The 16478-nt window shown below is 39.7% G+C and overlaps 1 protein-coding gene across 1 annotated transcript; it reads right to left on the bottom strand.

Moving 5' to 3' along the window:
- Positions 1-394: 394 nt before the first annotated feature.
- On the bottom strand, positions 395-14860 carry LOC120438230 (zinc finger protein 665-like). The gene is made up of 3 exons (XM_039608669.1): positions 14549-14860; positions 4186-4286; positions 395-1946 (listed from the first exon to the last, which is right to left on the bottom strand). Exons 2-3 carry the CDS (start codon positions 4201-4203, stop codon positions 774-776), a joined length of 1191 nt encoding a protein of 396 aa, XP_039464603.1. The 5' UTR covers positions 4204-4286; positions 14549-14860; the 3' UTR covers positions 395-773.
- Positions 14861-16478: the final 1618 nt, after the last annotated feature.

Here is a 16478-nt window from a genome sequence, read left to right as displayed (position 1 = left end):
ATCACAATGTATCTTAAACACACTCTCTGTTCAGTGTGAGTGGAGAACAGCCAAGTCTCCTCCTCTTTCAAACCTCCACATGTACCACTGAAAACAGTTAAATTAGTTTGAATCGGAAAACAGGGCTCAAACTACTTGTTGTGAGACCATTTCTTTATTTTTCACACCAAACTATTTAATAAGACAAACTTTACAGAGTTGATCAAATATAACTAATGCTTTAACATTATCAGGATTTCTTAATAAAAACTACAGATTCCATCTGAACTCTGTGGAGCCTGATCTCAAGGTTTTTAAGTCTGACCCTGAAACCAGAAGAGGATCTTTCTCTCTCTTCAGATTCATTGTGATCCAGTGATTTCAGTCCTGCATGATCAGGCTGATGTTTGCACAGAGCAGATAATGAAGTGAATGTTTTTGCACATTGGTAACAGTGAAACAGTTTATTTACAGTGTGGGATCGTTTGTGTTTGGAGTATGAACTGAGATTCCTGAAGATCTTGTCACACTGGTCACAGCTTAAGTTTACTTCCATGTGTGTACATTCATGTTTGTTACGATGATCTGATTGTGAGAAGCTTTTGTCACTTGTATGGTGTCTTTCCTGTGTGGATTCGCTTATGCTTTTTCTTTAAGCTCACGTGGAGTGGTTAAGGATGACCCACACTAGTGACAGATGTGCTTTGTGACCCCAGTGTGGAAGAGTTCATGTATTTTTAATGTACTTGGTGTGTGGAAGCCTCTCCCACATTCTTTGCAGTAGTTCATTTTGTTCATTTTGTGTAGAGTTGCTTTCTGGTGTGGGTCTGTTGGTGTCTTTTCAGGTGATATGGAGATTTAAAAGTCTTCTCACACAGGTCACATTTATAAGGTCTCTCCTCAGAGTGGATAAACATGTGTTGTTTTAACTGTACATCTGTTGGAAACGGTTTCCCACACTGATCACAGCAGTAAACATCATTTCCAGTGTGAATCAGTAGGTGATTCTTTCGTTTGTGTTTGTCGTTGAAAGTTTTTCCACAAAAGTCGCAGCTGTAAGCCTTAAATCCAGAGTGCGTAACTAGATGTTTCTTTAAGTGGCAATTTTGAGTAAAAGCTTTACCACACAAGCCACAGATGAACTCTTTAACTCCACTGTGGATGAGTTGGTGTGTTTTTAAGCATCCAGCCCGTGAAAAAGACTTTCCACACAAGTCGCAGCTGTATGGTTTTATTCCACTGTGGATGACATAATGTGATTTTAAGTCCTTAGGTTGGGTAAAAGTCTTTCCACACAAGTCGCAGCTGTATGCTTTAACGCCACTGTGGATGAGTTGGTGTCTTTGTAAACCTCCAGCCTGGGTAAAAGACTTTCCACACAGGTCACAGCTGTAAGGTTTAACTCCACTGTGGATGAGTTGGTGCGTTTTCAAACCTCCAGCCCGTGAAAAAGACTTTCCACACAAGTAACAGCTGTACGCTTTAACTCCACTGTGGATGAGTTGGTGTTTTTTTAAGCCTCCAGCCTCGGTAAAAGACTTTCCACACAAGTCACAGCTGTACGCTTTAACTCCACGGTGGCTGAGTTGGTGTCTTTTTAGGCTTTCAGCCCAGGTAAAATCTTTCCCACACTCATCACAGCTGTAAGGTTTAACTCCACTGTGGATGAGTTGGTGTAATTTTAAGCTTCCAGCCCGGTTAAAAGACTTTCCACACAAGTCACAGCTGTAAGGTTTAACTCCACTGTGGATGAGTTGGTGTGTTTTTAAGCTTCCAGCCTGAGTAAAAGCCTTTCCACACTCACCACAGCTGTAAGGTTTAACTCCACTGTGGATGAGTTGATGTGTTTTTAGGCTGTCATTCCGGGTAAAATCCTTCCCACACTCATCACAGCTATAGGTTTTCTCTCCCTTTCTGTGAGGTTTGTCGGCCTCCTGAGAGCACTGACTTCTCGCTCCATGTTGGTCCTGCAGTGACAGAGATACAAACAGAGGCAGTGAGTGAAATGCAGTCATGGAACAAACTGAAACTCCCTCCATTGGTGGAATCAAATATGTCAACAAACACAATGTTGGTGTGTTAGCACCACCTTCTGGTGATAGTGTCACATTACAATGATGTGCAATGAGAGTTGTAGTGAAAATGACATTATTGAAGAAATACTGATAAGTGGAGAAAATCTTTTACTTCATAAAACATTTTGAGTTCAACTGTTGATATTGTTGTTTCAATGTGTGCTGATAAAATATGATCTTTGTATTTTCTTCTAACTTCAGTGGTTTTTGGTTGTGAATGTATAGCAGTGCTCGCAAAATCGCTCGCCCGACGTCCCGGGGCTAGCGAATTTCCAGTCGGGCTACCAAAATCTATCTCAGTCCTGCCCGTCGGGCTATCATAGGAAGGAAAAATATATGTCAATGCTTTTGCATTCTTTCGGAAATGTAGCTGAGTAATTATGTCATTGGCATCGGGGAGCCACTGTCAATATGTGACATATTGAAATCGCATTTGAATCTGCGCTTGTTTTTTGCTTTCACTTTGCGATCGCGCGAACTGTGTATAGAGAGCGGCAGTACTGATTGGTGAGTGACGATTAATTGCGCACCAATTCCTCTGACATCGTCTTATCACTCATTAGCTTACTATTCAAACCTGACAAGTGAAATCTCCCACAGCAAGCTTAAACATGTGAGAGGTTGATTGCGCAGAGAATCGCTGACCGTTATGTGAGTGCGTGTGTAAAAGCAGCAGGATATATATTTTAGCTCTGCAGAGCCAAATAAGACAAGTCAGGGTGAAGAAGTGACAGCCAAAGAAAAGCCTACCACAAAACGGAAAAGTTATGACAAATCAGAATATGAGGGAAAAAGAAAGTGCAGCTTTATGGTTTCATGGACAAAAGAATTTCTGTGGCTGGAATATGACAAGCTAAATAACCAGGGGTGCACATAAGTGGTCCGCAGGTGCGCATTCACTGTCAAAAAAAAAAAAAAAAAAAAAAAAAAATGCGCACCAGATAAGAAGTTGCAACGTGCACCTCCAGATTTTCTGGAGGAGGACAGACATTTGTTTAGAACTCCTAAAGATGTCGAAGAAGCAAGCTCCTTTAAGCAATTACTTTGGTGTTCCTCCACCTCCAAAGAAATGTCAGATGGAGTCCGAACCACAAAAGAAGCGCGTATTCTCGGAAAAGTGGTTGCAGGAGGTGAGCTGGCTTCAAACAAATGATGAACACACAGAGATGTGGTGCAGAATATGCCGTGAAAATCCCACTCTAGCGGACAAAAACAGTGCCTTTTTATATGTACGCAAACGCGTTGCAACTTCTTATCTGGTGCGCGTCTTTTATTTTGACAACAAATGCGCACTCTGCGGACCACTTATGTGCACCCTGTAAATAACAATGTTCTGCCGGGTGTGTTGTTGGTTTTCCTCGATTTCTGAGTCGACAAGCGCCTTTGTTACTGGGACCAGTAATTTTAAGAAAGACCCCCATTAGAACCCATGAGAAATGCAAGAAATGCAATATTGCTCAGTCTGCAATATCTTTCCCAGAACAAACACCAATTGCAAAGAACATACTAAAAATAAACCTGAAAAATCTGTTTAGAACAGCGTACTATGTTGCAAAGAGTGAACTATCATTGGCAAAATTTAGCAGTCTTTGCAAACTTCAAAAAAAAAATAAAGTCCTAGATCTTGGTTTCACTTATCTCTTACCTGTGACTTCAGTGGAAATTCCAAATTCAGGACCTGTCACAGACTGATTCATGTTCTACACAGTTCTTACAAGTTCATAGAAATTTCTGTTCAATTAGAACCAAGTATTTGAGTTGATGATTGTAATTTTTATACAATGTTTAATTTGTGTTTCAACAATGTTTTGATTAATGTTTTGTTTCCGTTACAATATTATACATTAAACTATAATATTGTAACGGAAACAAAACAGGAAACAAAACATCAATCAAAAAAAATTGCTCTCTTTTTTATTCGGGCTACTTAAATTTATTTTGGGCTACCACAAACTGAAGAGTCCCTGCCCGAAGGGCTACCAGGGATTTTGAAATTTTGCGAGCCCTGTATAGTCTGTGTATATGGATGAGCCCAGGATAGAAAAGATAAACCTGCTTTTAACGTGTTTTTAAAAACCAACCAGCTGTGCACACAGTTTCAATAACAGTGTAACTGTGATATTTTTCTCACCTTCTGTGTTGAAGTCATTCTTTCCTCTATAGTGGCTGAGCTGAGTCCAAATGGCTGAAATTGTTCCTGTTGTTCCACCAGACTCTTCTGCTGTTACTCAGCTGGGACACAAAAAGTATATAGACATATTTTATTCCTGACAAAAAGAGGCAGAGCAAATAAACATTACTACACTCCTCAGTGACGACAATACCCATGAAGCTTCAAGGTAAAACCCCAGAAGCAACTACAAATAGAAAGTCATCAGTTGCCTACAAGAACTTGAAAGGGGAAAAGCCACTGACTGTCCTGTACTTCACCGCCTTTACCCAGTGGATGCTACACCCTGTATATATGGACTTCCATAGATTCCACAAAGGACTCCCGCTCAGACTCATCGGTAGCAGTATAAACTCAGATAACTACAACATTTCCAAGCACCTCATTAAAAATCACTTTGTTAATGTGGAATTGAAAAATAATTTCACAAATGGAGAATTTATTCTACAATTCATTATTTAAGAACAGAAATCTTTTTTTCGATGTGTGTGGCTCTTGTGGTCCTCCATATGGGGCTTGCAAAAATCATAGAGGAAGTGGCACACATCACGATGGGGGTACCTGTTGACGGTACGTCCACTTGGTGAACTCGCAAACACTTAGGATTTAGCTGTACCTGACTTTAGATGTTTCTGAAGTAAGAAGGACATATTGATTTGCTCTCCTGATATTTAGACTGTAGTATTGATATTTTAACCTTTAAGCAGCACAAAATGTATTAATCCTACTAACACATACACGCCTGCAATGAAGCTCAAGAAGACCAGATAGTATTGTTTCTGATTTTATGGTTCACTTAGTTGGATGAGATGCAATGTATGAACTAGTGGACTAATATTATATTAGGAAAGATGACTGAATTATAGCAGGGGTGAACAGAATGCAGCAGAGGGATTAAATGAGTGAGACTAACAGATTCTTAGTTTCTTGTTCCTGATGTGTGGGGGAGGTTTTACCATGACATACACCTTGTTACATGGGATGAAACTTGCATTTTTGTTACCAAGTGGAACCTGACAATTAGATATGGTTTGATTTATCCGTAGCGCAATTCTACTACAACAGCAAAAAGCATTGGACAACAAGTAGAGCTCTTTGATGTCGTGCACGAGGGAGAAAACTATGACAAGCGCCATTCCTTCGCTTGACCCCAGTCGCTCTCGTCTGTTTCCTTGTACCACTGCTCTTTATTGTGGTCACATAAATATTGTGACCACAATAAATATTTATATACAGGGAGTGCAGAATTATTAGGCAAGTTGTATTTTTGAGGAATAATTTTATTATTGAACAACAACCATGTTCTCAATGAACCCAAAAAACTCATTAATATCAAATCTGAATGTTTTTGGAAGTAGTTTTTAGTTTGTTTTCAGTTTTAGCTATTTTAGGGGGATATCTGTGTGTGCAGGTGACTATTACTGTGCATAATTATTAGGCAACTTAACAAAAAACAAATATATACCCATTTCAATTTTTATTTTTACCAGTGAAACCAATATAACATCTCCACATTCACAAATATACATTTCTGACATTCAAAAACAAAAAAAAAACAAATCAGCGACCAATATAGCCACCTTTCTTTGCAAGGACACTCAAAAGCCTGCCATCCATGGATCCTGTCAGTGTTTTGATCTGTTCACCATCAACATTGCGTGCAGCAGCAACCACAGCCTCCCAGACACTGTTCAGAGAGGTGTACTGTTTTCCCTCCTTGTAAATCTCACATTTGATGATGGACCACAGGTTCTCAATGGGGTTCAGATCAGGTGAACAAGGAGGCCATGTCATTAGTTTTTCTTCTTTTATACCCTTTCTTGCCAGCCACGCTGTGGAGTACTTGGACGCATGTGATGGAGCATTGTCCTGCATGAAAATCATGTTTTTCTTGAAGGATGCAGACTTCTTCCTGTACCACTGCTTGAAGAAGGTGTCTTCCAGAAACTGGCAGTAGGACTGGGAGTTGAGCTTGACTCCATCCTCAACCCGAAAAGGCCCCACAAGCTCATCTTTGATGATACCAGCCCAAACCAGTACTCCACCTCCACCTTGCTGGCGTCTGAGTGGGACTGGAGCTCTCTGCCCTTTACCAATCCAGCCACGGGCCCATCCATCTGGCCCATCAAGACTCACTCTCATTTCATCAGTCCATAAAACCTTAGAAAAATCAGTCTTGAGATATTTCTTGGCCCAGTCTTGACGTTTCAGCTTGTGTGTCTTGTTCAGTGGTGGTCGTCTTTCAGCCTTTCTTACCTTGGCCATGTCTCTGAGTATTGCACACCTTGTGCTTTTGGGCACTCCAGTGATGTTGCAGCTCTAAAATATGGCCAAACTGGTGGCAAGTGGCATCTTGGCAGCTGCACGCTTGACTTTTCTCAGTTCATGGGCAGTTATTTTGCGCCTTGGTTTTTCCCACACGCTTCTTGTGACCCTGTTGACTATTTTGAATGAAACGCTTGATTGTTCGATGATCACGCTTCAGAAGCTTTGCAATTTTAAGACTGCTGCATCCCTCTGCAAGATATCTCACTATTTTTGACTTTTCTGAGCCTGTCAAGTCCTTCTTTTGACCCATTTTGCCAAAGGAAAGGAAGTTGCTTAATAATTATGCACACCTGATATAGGGTGTTGATGTCATTAGACCACACCCCTTCTCATTACAGAGATGCACATCACCTAATATGCTTAATTGGTAGTAGGCTTTCGAGCCTATACAGCTTGGAGTAAGACAACATGCATGAAGAGGATGATGTGGACAAAATACTCATTTGCCTAATAATTCTGCACTCCCTGTATATTTTCCCAAACCACCCGGAGCCGCAGTACAAGGACTAAAGAGCCGCAGGTTGCCAACCCCTGTCCTATACCATGAATCAGTAAGAGAAGGTGCGACCTCTCTCATGACCTTAAGATGTGTGTGTATGCCAGAACTCTCTGGAAGGCACACAGCGTCTTTACAGACTACTAGGGATCAAACCTCTATCAATCTACAAACAATTATAGACTTCTAAGCATAAATGACAATCCAACACTATAAACCTTACAGAAATGCCTTTTGATTAAACTGTTACCAAGGAATTTGAATTTGAATTTGCACTTTGCGTTTTTATATAACTACAAAAAACAGCTGCTTGTTTAAGTGAAAATACATTGATGGGGTTTTTTTTGCACCAATAAAGTTGTGGAGTTGTAAAGTATTTTGTCTAGCGTCAATTATATCGTCAGCTATATTGTTATTGCAAATTTTCAAATGTATATCGTGATAAATATTTTTTATCATATAGCCCTGCACTATTTAAAAGTACTGAATGCTATGCCACTTATTTGAGTGCAGTTATGTGACATTAGTGATGTTTGTACTTTCAGCTTTGACATGTTTTTAAAGCCTTTACTGTAAAATATGTAGTATGTAAATCTTTCAGAGAATTTTATGGATAAGTACAGCAGGGCGATATGGCCAAAAATATAGATCACGATATATATTTGAGAATTTGTGATAACGATATAACTGACGATATAATTTCTGCGAGACAAAATACAACTCCACAACTTTACTAGCGCAAAAAACACCACATCCATTTATTTTCACTTAAACAAGAAGCTTTTTTTTTAATGTGCATTAAAGCTATATAAACATTTAACAGTGAAATGCAAATTTCTTGCTGAAAGTTTAACCAAAAGGCATTTCCAGTAGAAATGGGCTGACATATCCTGAGCATAACCATGTATAATAACCACTGAAGTTAAAAAGAGGCGCTTTGCAACATTAAACTGCAGTGTGCCAAATAAAAAAGTCAAATACGTATTTTTCGGACCATAAGGTGCACGGGATTATAAGACACATTAAGCAAAAAAAAGCAGTCAGATAAATCAAACTTTATTCAACTCATTCTTCTTGCTTCCTCCACTTCTGTACAATTGATTCATTAATGCTGTATTCCATCACAGCTGCTCTATTCCCATGTTGTTGCAGTATATTAATGACTAACCTCGTATTGTGGATGGATTATATCAGTTGTTCTCCTGACTAAAGTTTGGTCCGTTTACAGCATCCTGCCATGCGATTGCATTTGTCTCTAACCATCAGGAGCCTTCACGTTAACTTTTATCGAGTGGAAAAGTGTTAGCGTTCATCCTCCAGCTTCACTGTTTATGTTATACTAACAGCTGTATGTTAGAATTTATTCAGAAATCATGCTTAGGTAACTAGCAAAACTAGCGAGCTAACTTCCTATTAACTCGTTTACCGCGTTAAATGTAATAAATTCTGTTTTCATGAATGCCTGGATGTTAAACTTCATAAAGCACCAATGCTGATCTTTTTATTAAAGATGAAAGAATTTAGACAGTTTTAAACTCTCAGTGACGCCGCAGTGTTCGTTTAACTTTCCGACCTGAAATGGACGAAGTTTAGGACCCAGATTACTCCCAGATTTGCGAGCACCTTAGTCGGACAAATCCGGCAATAACGACGGCCCGCTTGCATGTTCTACAAAAAAAAATGTGCTTTATTGTGTATCTGACTGACAAACACCAAACCAGTAAAGTTGCAACATTTTTGCAAACCAATTCTGATTCATCCGTTTCACTCAACAATCCGCCTTCCCCCGGTTCTCATTCGACGTCGCCGCCGTGCTTTTTCGGCCATGTGTGTATGAACACAAAGGCACTGCGCATGCGCGTTTTACCCATATTCTATCGCGATATTTCATTTTCTTATTGTTGCCTAACAATGTACCGGTATTACTGTGAACGGTATAATATGGCCCAGCCCTACCTTCAAATTAAACACTATGAAAGGCAGAAACAATTTTAATATTCAGAAACCTAAAGTATGTATCAGCAGCAGAATGGACCTAAAAATAAATGTGTGTTTCAGTTCTATGAAGCTTTGAGTATTTTGGATTAGTAGTACTGCTGTGTTGGTTGCATCATATTGCTGTAATTGTTTATATGCTTTAAATATTCTGAGGCAAGTTGATCTATAGTGTTACATCATATTCTATAAGGATGTTATGTGTTTGTATAGTTTCTGCCCAGTTTGACCCATTTAGCAGAAGTCGGCCTGTTTAAGGCTCTGATATCTATTCTGTATGACTTAAAGCAGTTATGACATGGTCTGATTTTCTCACCCAATAAAGGAATATTCAATATATCAGTCTGATCTTCATTCTATCAGACACAGTTATCACAGCTCGTACATTTTGTTGTTACACACACATATATATATATATATATATATATATATATATATATATATATATATATATATATATATATATATATATATATATATATATATATACACTCAAAAATACTTGTCTTTGAAGATTTGATGGTGATAGGAAATAAAAATAAATTTAACTTGAATCTTTGCTGAAGCTCAGTTTTTGACAGAGTTCAATTTCACTGCTGTAATAACTAATAATGTTTACTAGAATAATAACTTTAACATTGGCCATATTATATTTACATTGCCAAAGTGAGATGACTTTAGTCTCATGAACAACATTAGCTAATTGTTAATTACTAGCTAATCTTAAAATGAATGTTCAGTACAGAAATGAAGCCCAACAATCATGTTTTTACAGTCCTGTGGTCTCAGCCTCAGATACTGAACATACCAAACAAAGATCATATAAAAACAAAGAGATAAACAAAGATTTTCTTCTTCATTTCTGTCAAACAGTGATGTATGAAACGTTTCCAGCGGTTAGTATCATGGTTGCTAGGCAACCTGAGCAGCGCCACAGAGGCCAGACCACCTAATAGACTCTGTGCAGCATAGCATATGCTACTTCCGGTGGGGAAACTCCTGTACGGAGCTTTGTTTCCAGTGTGATATTCGCTCCCTGTTTACTGTTGCTTTTTCCAAAACAAGTCAACCAAATGGATGAATCAAGTGGTGATTTACATGCCTCGAGATGTCTTGAGCATTTACCGAATATATATGTAGATGCTGTTCATACCCTGTCGAAATTTTTCCCCCGCGCCTCAGAGCAAAACAGAGAAAGGATTCAAATTCTATATTTCTCAGTATTTGTAAACAGCGGTCTCTCATTTATCACGGGTGTTATGTTCTAAAAATAACCAGAGATAGGTGAAATCAAGTAGCCAATTTTATTTTTTGACGGTGCAAAGCGTTTCGTCAACATTATTGTGTTTGTTGGGAAAAAAACGTACAAACATACAGTACTGCACTTCAGAGTCACACTGCTAGCGATCAATGCAGCGATTCTGTACTGTACAGGAGAGACGGCACGGAGGAGATCGACATGGTCTGCAGCGATCAGGGCGCGGGACACAATGTGATGTAAAAAAACAAAACATGCAAACTTGCACTAAAAATTCTGCGAAACAGCGAGGTGACAGGTGAACCGCATTATAGTTAGGCACCACTGTAATTTAGAAGGTAAGTCACAACATTCCTTTCGTAAATACGAAATAAAAATGTTTTATGACAATTTCTCAATAACTTTATCCCTGACCTGTCTGGTGTCTAAATCCAATCGAGAATCTGTGGCAAGATCTGAAAACTGCTGTTCACAAATGCTGTCCATCTAATCTGACTGAGCTGGAGCTGTTTTGCAAAGAAGAATGGGCAAGGATTTCAGTCTCTAGATGTGCAAAGCTGGTAGAGACATACCCTAAAAGACTGGCAGCTGTAATTGCAGCAAAAGGTGGTTCTACAAAGTATTGACTCAGGGGGCTGAATAATTATGCACACCCCACTTTGCAGTAGGGTTGCCACAAACGATTATTTTGATATTCGACTAGTCACCGATTATTTTTGCGATTAGTCGACTAATCAGATCATGCATCCATTGGATGTAAAACGTACAGCTTATTTCACCAGCATGCATCTGCTCTTAAATAACTATCATTAGCTTACAGCTTTAAGTGTTTAAGCTATGTGCCAACTAAAATTAAAGACAAGATGATAGTTTATTAAATTTTAATGACATTTGTAGTTTGTTTGGTGGAGTTTAAAAAACTCAGCCGTCTGCTCCTTGCTATCTAAAATATAACAGGACACCAGAGTATATTCTCGAGCATCTCACACTTCTGATAATCAGTTGTCTGCTTGACGTTTATTCAGCTGTGTAAAAACTATAACTTTAATCTCAGCCAACCCGATTTACTCAGGAACAAATAAAATACTAAAAAAAGCCAAACAATATCACTTTTAAGTTATCTAAGTGACTAATATATCATGTTTAACCTGAGTAGCGAAAGACGGCGGTGAGTTTGAAAACGATTTGCCGGGAGTCTGGTGTTCTCACTGGCTCTAGTGAGCCGTCAACCCCAGCTAGCTATCGAGCTAGTGGGTAACAGACGTCTCCGGAAACGTCGGAGCACTTTTGAAAATATGTGATGTCTTGATAAACTGAGCAGATATTTGAGGTTTACACAGCTATATTCTCGCCTGAAAATATGTTAAACGTTTATTTTGTGACCCAGAAAGAATAATAAGAGTGATATTAAAACTAACTAGCTGCCGCCATTGTTGAAAACTGAGCAGGGCCGCGCTATGAATTCTGGGACACAGCTTCTTCTTCTTCGGGGTTTAACGGCAGCTGGCATCCTTGTACATGCAGTGCTGCCATCTTCTGTTTCAGTCCGTCATTACACTCTTAAATACTACTACTTACTCCTGCGTCTTTTGGGATCTTACAAAGCTTCAAACGACGCGTCGACTATTAAATTAATCGTCGACGATTTTAATAGTCGACGTAATCGTGACTAGTCGACTAATCGTGGCAGCCCTACTTTGCAGTTATTTATTTGTAAAAAATGTTTGGAATCATGTATGATTTTCGTTCCACTTCTCATGTGTACACCACTTTGTATTGGTCTTTCACCTGGAATTCCAATAAAATTGATTCAGGTTTGTGGCTGTAATGTGACAAAATGTGGAAAAGTTCAAGGGGGCCGAATACTTTTGCAAGCCACTGTATGATGAAGCATTTTTTCACTCTTAAAAAAAAAAAAAAAAAGTCACAAATGTTGGTATTTTTGCAAAGGTTGCCTTTAACGTTTTTACCTGAGTCTTCATGCAGTTGTAAGCGCTTTAAATGAATGATAAAATAATTGCCTCTAATAACTCTGTTAACATGTTCTTCATAAACACAAACCTAAGACTTTTACAGCCCTTGGGGCTAATCTCTCTGGGACAATTAAATGAAGCCATATATAGTTTTGGGAGCATGCAGCTGGTGTTAATTACTAACCACGGGTGTAAACTTTCGTTAAAATTGAGACTTTGCTGCTAATAACCAGCTAGTGCTGATACTAACGCCATTCACCATAGGCTATTATTTAGAAAAAGTAAAGAATTGCGTGATTAAAATGTGAAATGGTGGCAAACCACATTTACACTTTCACTTACCAGTGTTGTACCAAAAAGTGATTGCCTGCCAAAAACTGAGTTCCAATGTTTCCGTGTATTTTTTATGTGTAATATCTTTACCTATGTTGGTAAATAGACTTTGGTGAACAGCGTTTACAAAGGGGTTATCTATAGAATTAAAAAATTATCTGTTTTTTTCAAGTATCTTTAAAACTCTGTGTTATTGTACTTACATTATAACCAATTCGCTCATTTGTCCCCACTTAAAATATATTTTCAGAACTATTGTAATATTTGCTGCAATTTCTGCTGTCCTCTTGGCCAACTTACTCTTACAAAAGACATTTTTAATGTTAATGACTTTTTTTAACTGCATAAATAAAGGTTATATAAAAGTCGCTGCCAAAAACTGATTGCGCCTTCTACCTTGTTACACGAATGTTGTTTGAGCTCAATATGACTTTGTGTCATCCATGAGGGATGCATTTGACATATGTTTCACATATTATAGCCCAACAGTTACTTATAGCAGTTTAAATAATAATAATAATAATAATAATAATAATAATAATGATGATGATGATGATGATTGGATTTATATAGCGCTTTTCAAGGCACCCAAAGCGCTTTACAATGCCATTATTCATTCACGCTCACATTCATACACTGGTGGAGGCAAGCTACGTTGTAGCCACAGCCACCCTGGGGCGCACTGACAGAGGCCTTTTATCGATAAAATGAAAGGAGCAAACATAAATTCTCTTTGGAGGGTGTTTGAGTCTTAAAGCTGCCAGCCACGCTAGTTTCCGATCCTCCTTCTTCGGCATAGAGTGCAGTGCGGACGGCGGTGGGCACGGATAGGCCTTTCTAAGTTGTTGATGCTTAAGGCAAAATGTTTCTAATGCGTTTTTCAGTTTCCTTGAATTATTGTGGCAGCCGACAACAGCACACGTTGAACCCGAGCTCATCCTCGAACAGGTAAAGCCACTTATTACAGCACAAAGTAACTGATTTTGTTGTTAGCAACGACTGAACGCTGGGTCTCGCTTTGCGTAACCGGAAGTATAAAACCGGACAACTGATGTAGTGGGTCTGCTATGGCAGCCGACGTACGCTCTTACAGAAACCTGTGGATAAAGGTGTGTGTATGAGAAGTACTCTCCAGATCCACTTGGTGTTTGTTGTGACTGCATGTAGTGGGATCAATGCGCATTAGTAATAAAGCTTTGATGAAAAATACTTCAGCCTCATCTGAACCTTCTTTTCCAGATGGGATATCAAAACAACAAATAAGTCCGTATCATAATCTCTGCTGTTTTCGTGTTTGTTGGTTTGTTTTTATTTTATTTTGCGGGTTGGTCATTAGACGCTGCTCCAGCCAGCCAGAGAATCCCCCGCCATCTCCTCCCTGTGCTGCAAGCAGCAGGCGCACCTCGCAAACAGAGGGTGGCCTTACTCCCAGCAAATGGGCGGTAGAAACCGATCGGTGCCTATGCCATTCCCAAAATATGCTGGCATGATGTCGGCGCAGCATGAGTACGAACATTTTTTTTTTTCTTTGCCAATGCCCGTGATGTCGCCCCGGGCTGTGCTGCCACACATCTGTTCGACTAAAGCCAGTTAAACTGGAACACCGGTCTCTAGTCAAAATGGCCAGCCCTGAATGCATCTGGAGATCGTCCTATGAAGACCTATTCTAAAGGCTGATTTCCTCCCCCACTCTTGTACCCGTGGCTTCCTGTCCTGGGGGCTCGTTGTTCTCCTGCCCTGCACTCCATCCTTTTGTTCATATCCAAAGACTATTTTTCTATATCTATTCTTACCCCCTAAAAACCGCCATATTATAATGTTGCAAGCAATCACAAACTCTACAGTCTGTCTAACTCCAGTGTATACCAAACAAGCTACTATTCTAGACAGAGCTAAACTCAACACAAACTGAACCCACATTAAAGTTAGCTCGGTGTTTACCTTTAGATGAGCCCACAAACCGAGAGAAACTCCGTGATGAAGCTGGAAGTCTTAAGAAACAGATCAGAGAGCAGAGACCCACGTGGTTCACGCTGATCTGAGCTACAATCCAGGAGACAAAGGGTGTGCAGATCGATGCATATCCAAACGCTGATAGTGGTATTTGTTCCTATGTTTACTACTTTATTCCCGTTTCATGAAAAAGCAGCTCTCTCTGCTCGACTCCTCTCCTGCACACACACTTTGCTCCGCCCTCTTTACCGGGCTCTGCTGTGATTTGTTGCTGTGTGATCACGTGACTCAGCTGCACAACGTAACCACGTGGGGTATTTTAAAATTAGGGCCTATCTCCTTTTCCTAAACTCTTTACCGTGGCTCGAGGAAAACGTCATCGTGTGAAGGACAATTGCTAAGGACTCAGGAAAAGAGAGGAGCGGTGCTGAGAATTTGAGCAGCCTTACACTCGTCTCGCTGTAACAAGGTGACACCGGATGTCTGCCTGTTGAAACTACATTGTGCATAAGTTGGACTACAAAACAAACATCTTACTTCGTCACAATGTGTTTAACCCTGTTGTTTTATAGAGGTCATATAAACGAGAACAGCCTGTTAAAAATATCCCTTCATTACAACGTTTGAATGTTAAAGAAGAAGGAACATTTAGGGTCAGATTTACTAACATCTGCAGCACAGTGGCGGAGCGGGGGGGGGGGGGTGGCTTACTGGGCTTAAGCCCGGGTTGTTTTTTCAGAAGCCCGGGGTCTTTTGGAGTGTAATTTTTTCATAGTTAGATGCCTGACTGACAACTGTATAAAACAAAAAATACACACAATATTCGAAGCACATAGTGCACAATGTGGGAATTTATGACTGTGCGTAAATCCCCCCCTTATATTGGTATGATCCGAGCTCAGACACTAAGCGACTGAGCGAGTGGCAGCTGGTGCCTGCGAGTGCACTGTTGGAGAAACGGAGCCAGGCAGACAGAGAACTAAAGTTTGACCAGGTACCAAAGCAAATCATTCATACTGTACAAATAATGTAAATATGACAGTGTATCACAAACTGTTTGGAGGCTGGAGGCTATGATCAGCAAGAATACTGTTAACATCGAGACCATGTTCTTGGAAGGAGAATCTTTGAAGAATGTCACCCAAACAGTTAAACCTACTTGTGAAAAAAACAGCAGCAGATTGTCTCAAGTAGAACTGAAGGTCAACGAAGTTGAACGATACCATCGGAGATGGAATCTCAGGCTCTCAGGTGTCCGTGAGCAAAAGCAAGAAGACATCACCAGAAAAGTAGTTGACATCTGCTGCACTGTTGCCGGGGAAACAAGTGCAGGATTCAAAAACAGCATTGATGTAGTTCATCCCCTGGGCCGCTACAGCAAAACTCAGAAGAAACCAAGGCTGGTTATTATTTGATTTGTGACAAGATCAGCTCGCGACCTGATCTGGAGGAAAGCTAAAAACTGCTCCTTTCTGAAAGAAAATTACATTTTGTGTTAAAGCCGCACTGTCTATATCACTTTGTTCTCTCAATGTCAGGGGTTTAAGAGACACTGTTAAGAGAAAAGCTTAGTTTTTGTTTGCAAATCAACACAATACTGACTTTGTTTGTTTTTTTCTAGAATCACACTCTGTTATTAAGGATACTGCTTTTTGGAAAACACAGTGTGGCAAGGACCTATGGTTCTCAAATGGATCAGAAAGATCGGCAGGAGTTATTACTCTGAAGAACAAATTTAATGGGAACATTATGCACTCTGAAATGGACTCAGAAGGACATTTTGTGTTAATGATTGTCAACATTGATGGTACACTTCTTCTTCTTGCCAATGTGTATGGTTTTAATTCTAAGTCTCAGAATTACTTCTTATTGGATGCCCTTGAAACACCCTTTTTGTTCTGGTTATCCAAATACCCTA

This window comes from Oreochromis aureus, linkage group 3, assembly GCF_013358895.1.
Source record: "Oreochromis aureus strain Israel breed Guangdong linkage group 3, ZZ_aureus, whole genome shotgun sequence".
Taxonomy (NCBI): domain Eukaryota; kingdom Metazoa; phylum Chordata; class Actinopteri; order Cichliformes; family Cichlidae; genus Oreochromis; species Oreochromis aureus.
The sequence above is the reverse complement of the archived record's forward strand: the minus strand, read 5'-3'. Positions and strand labels throughout refer to the sequence as shown.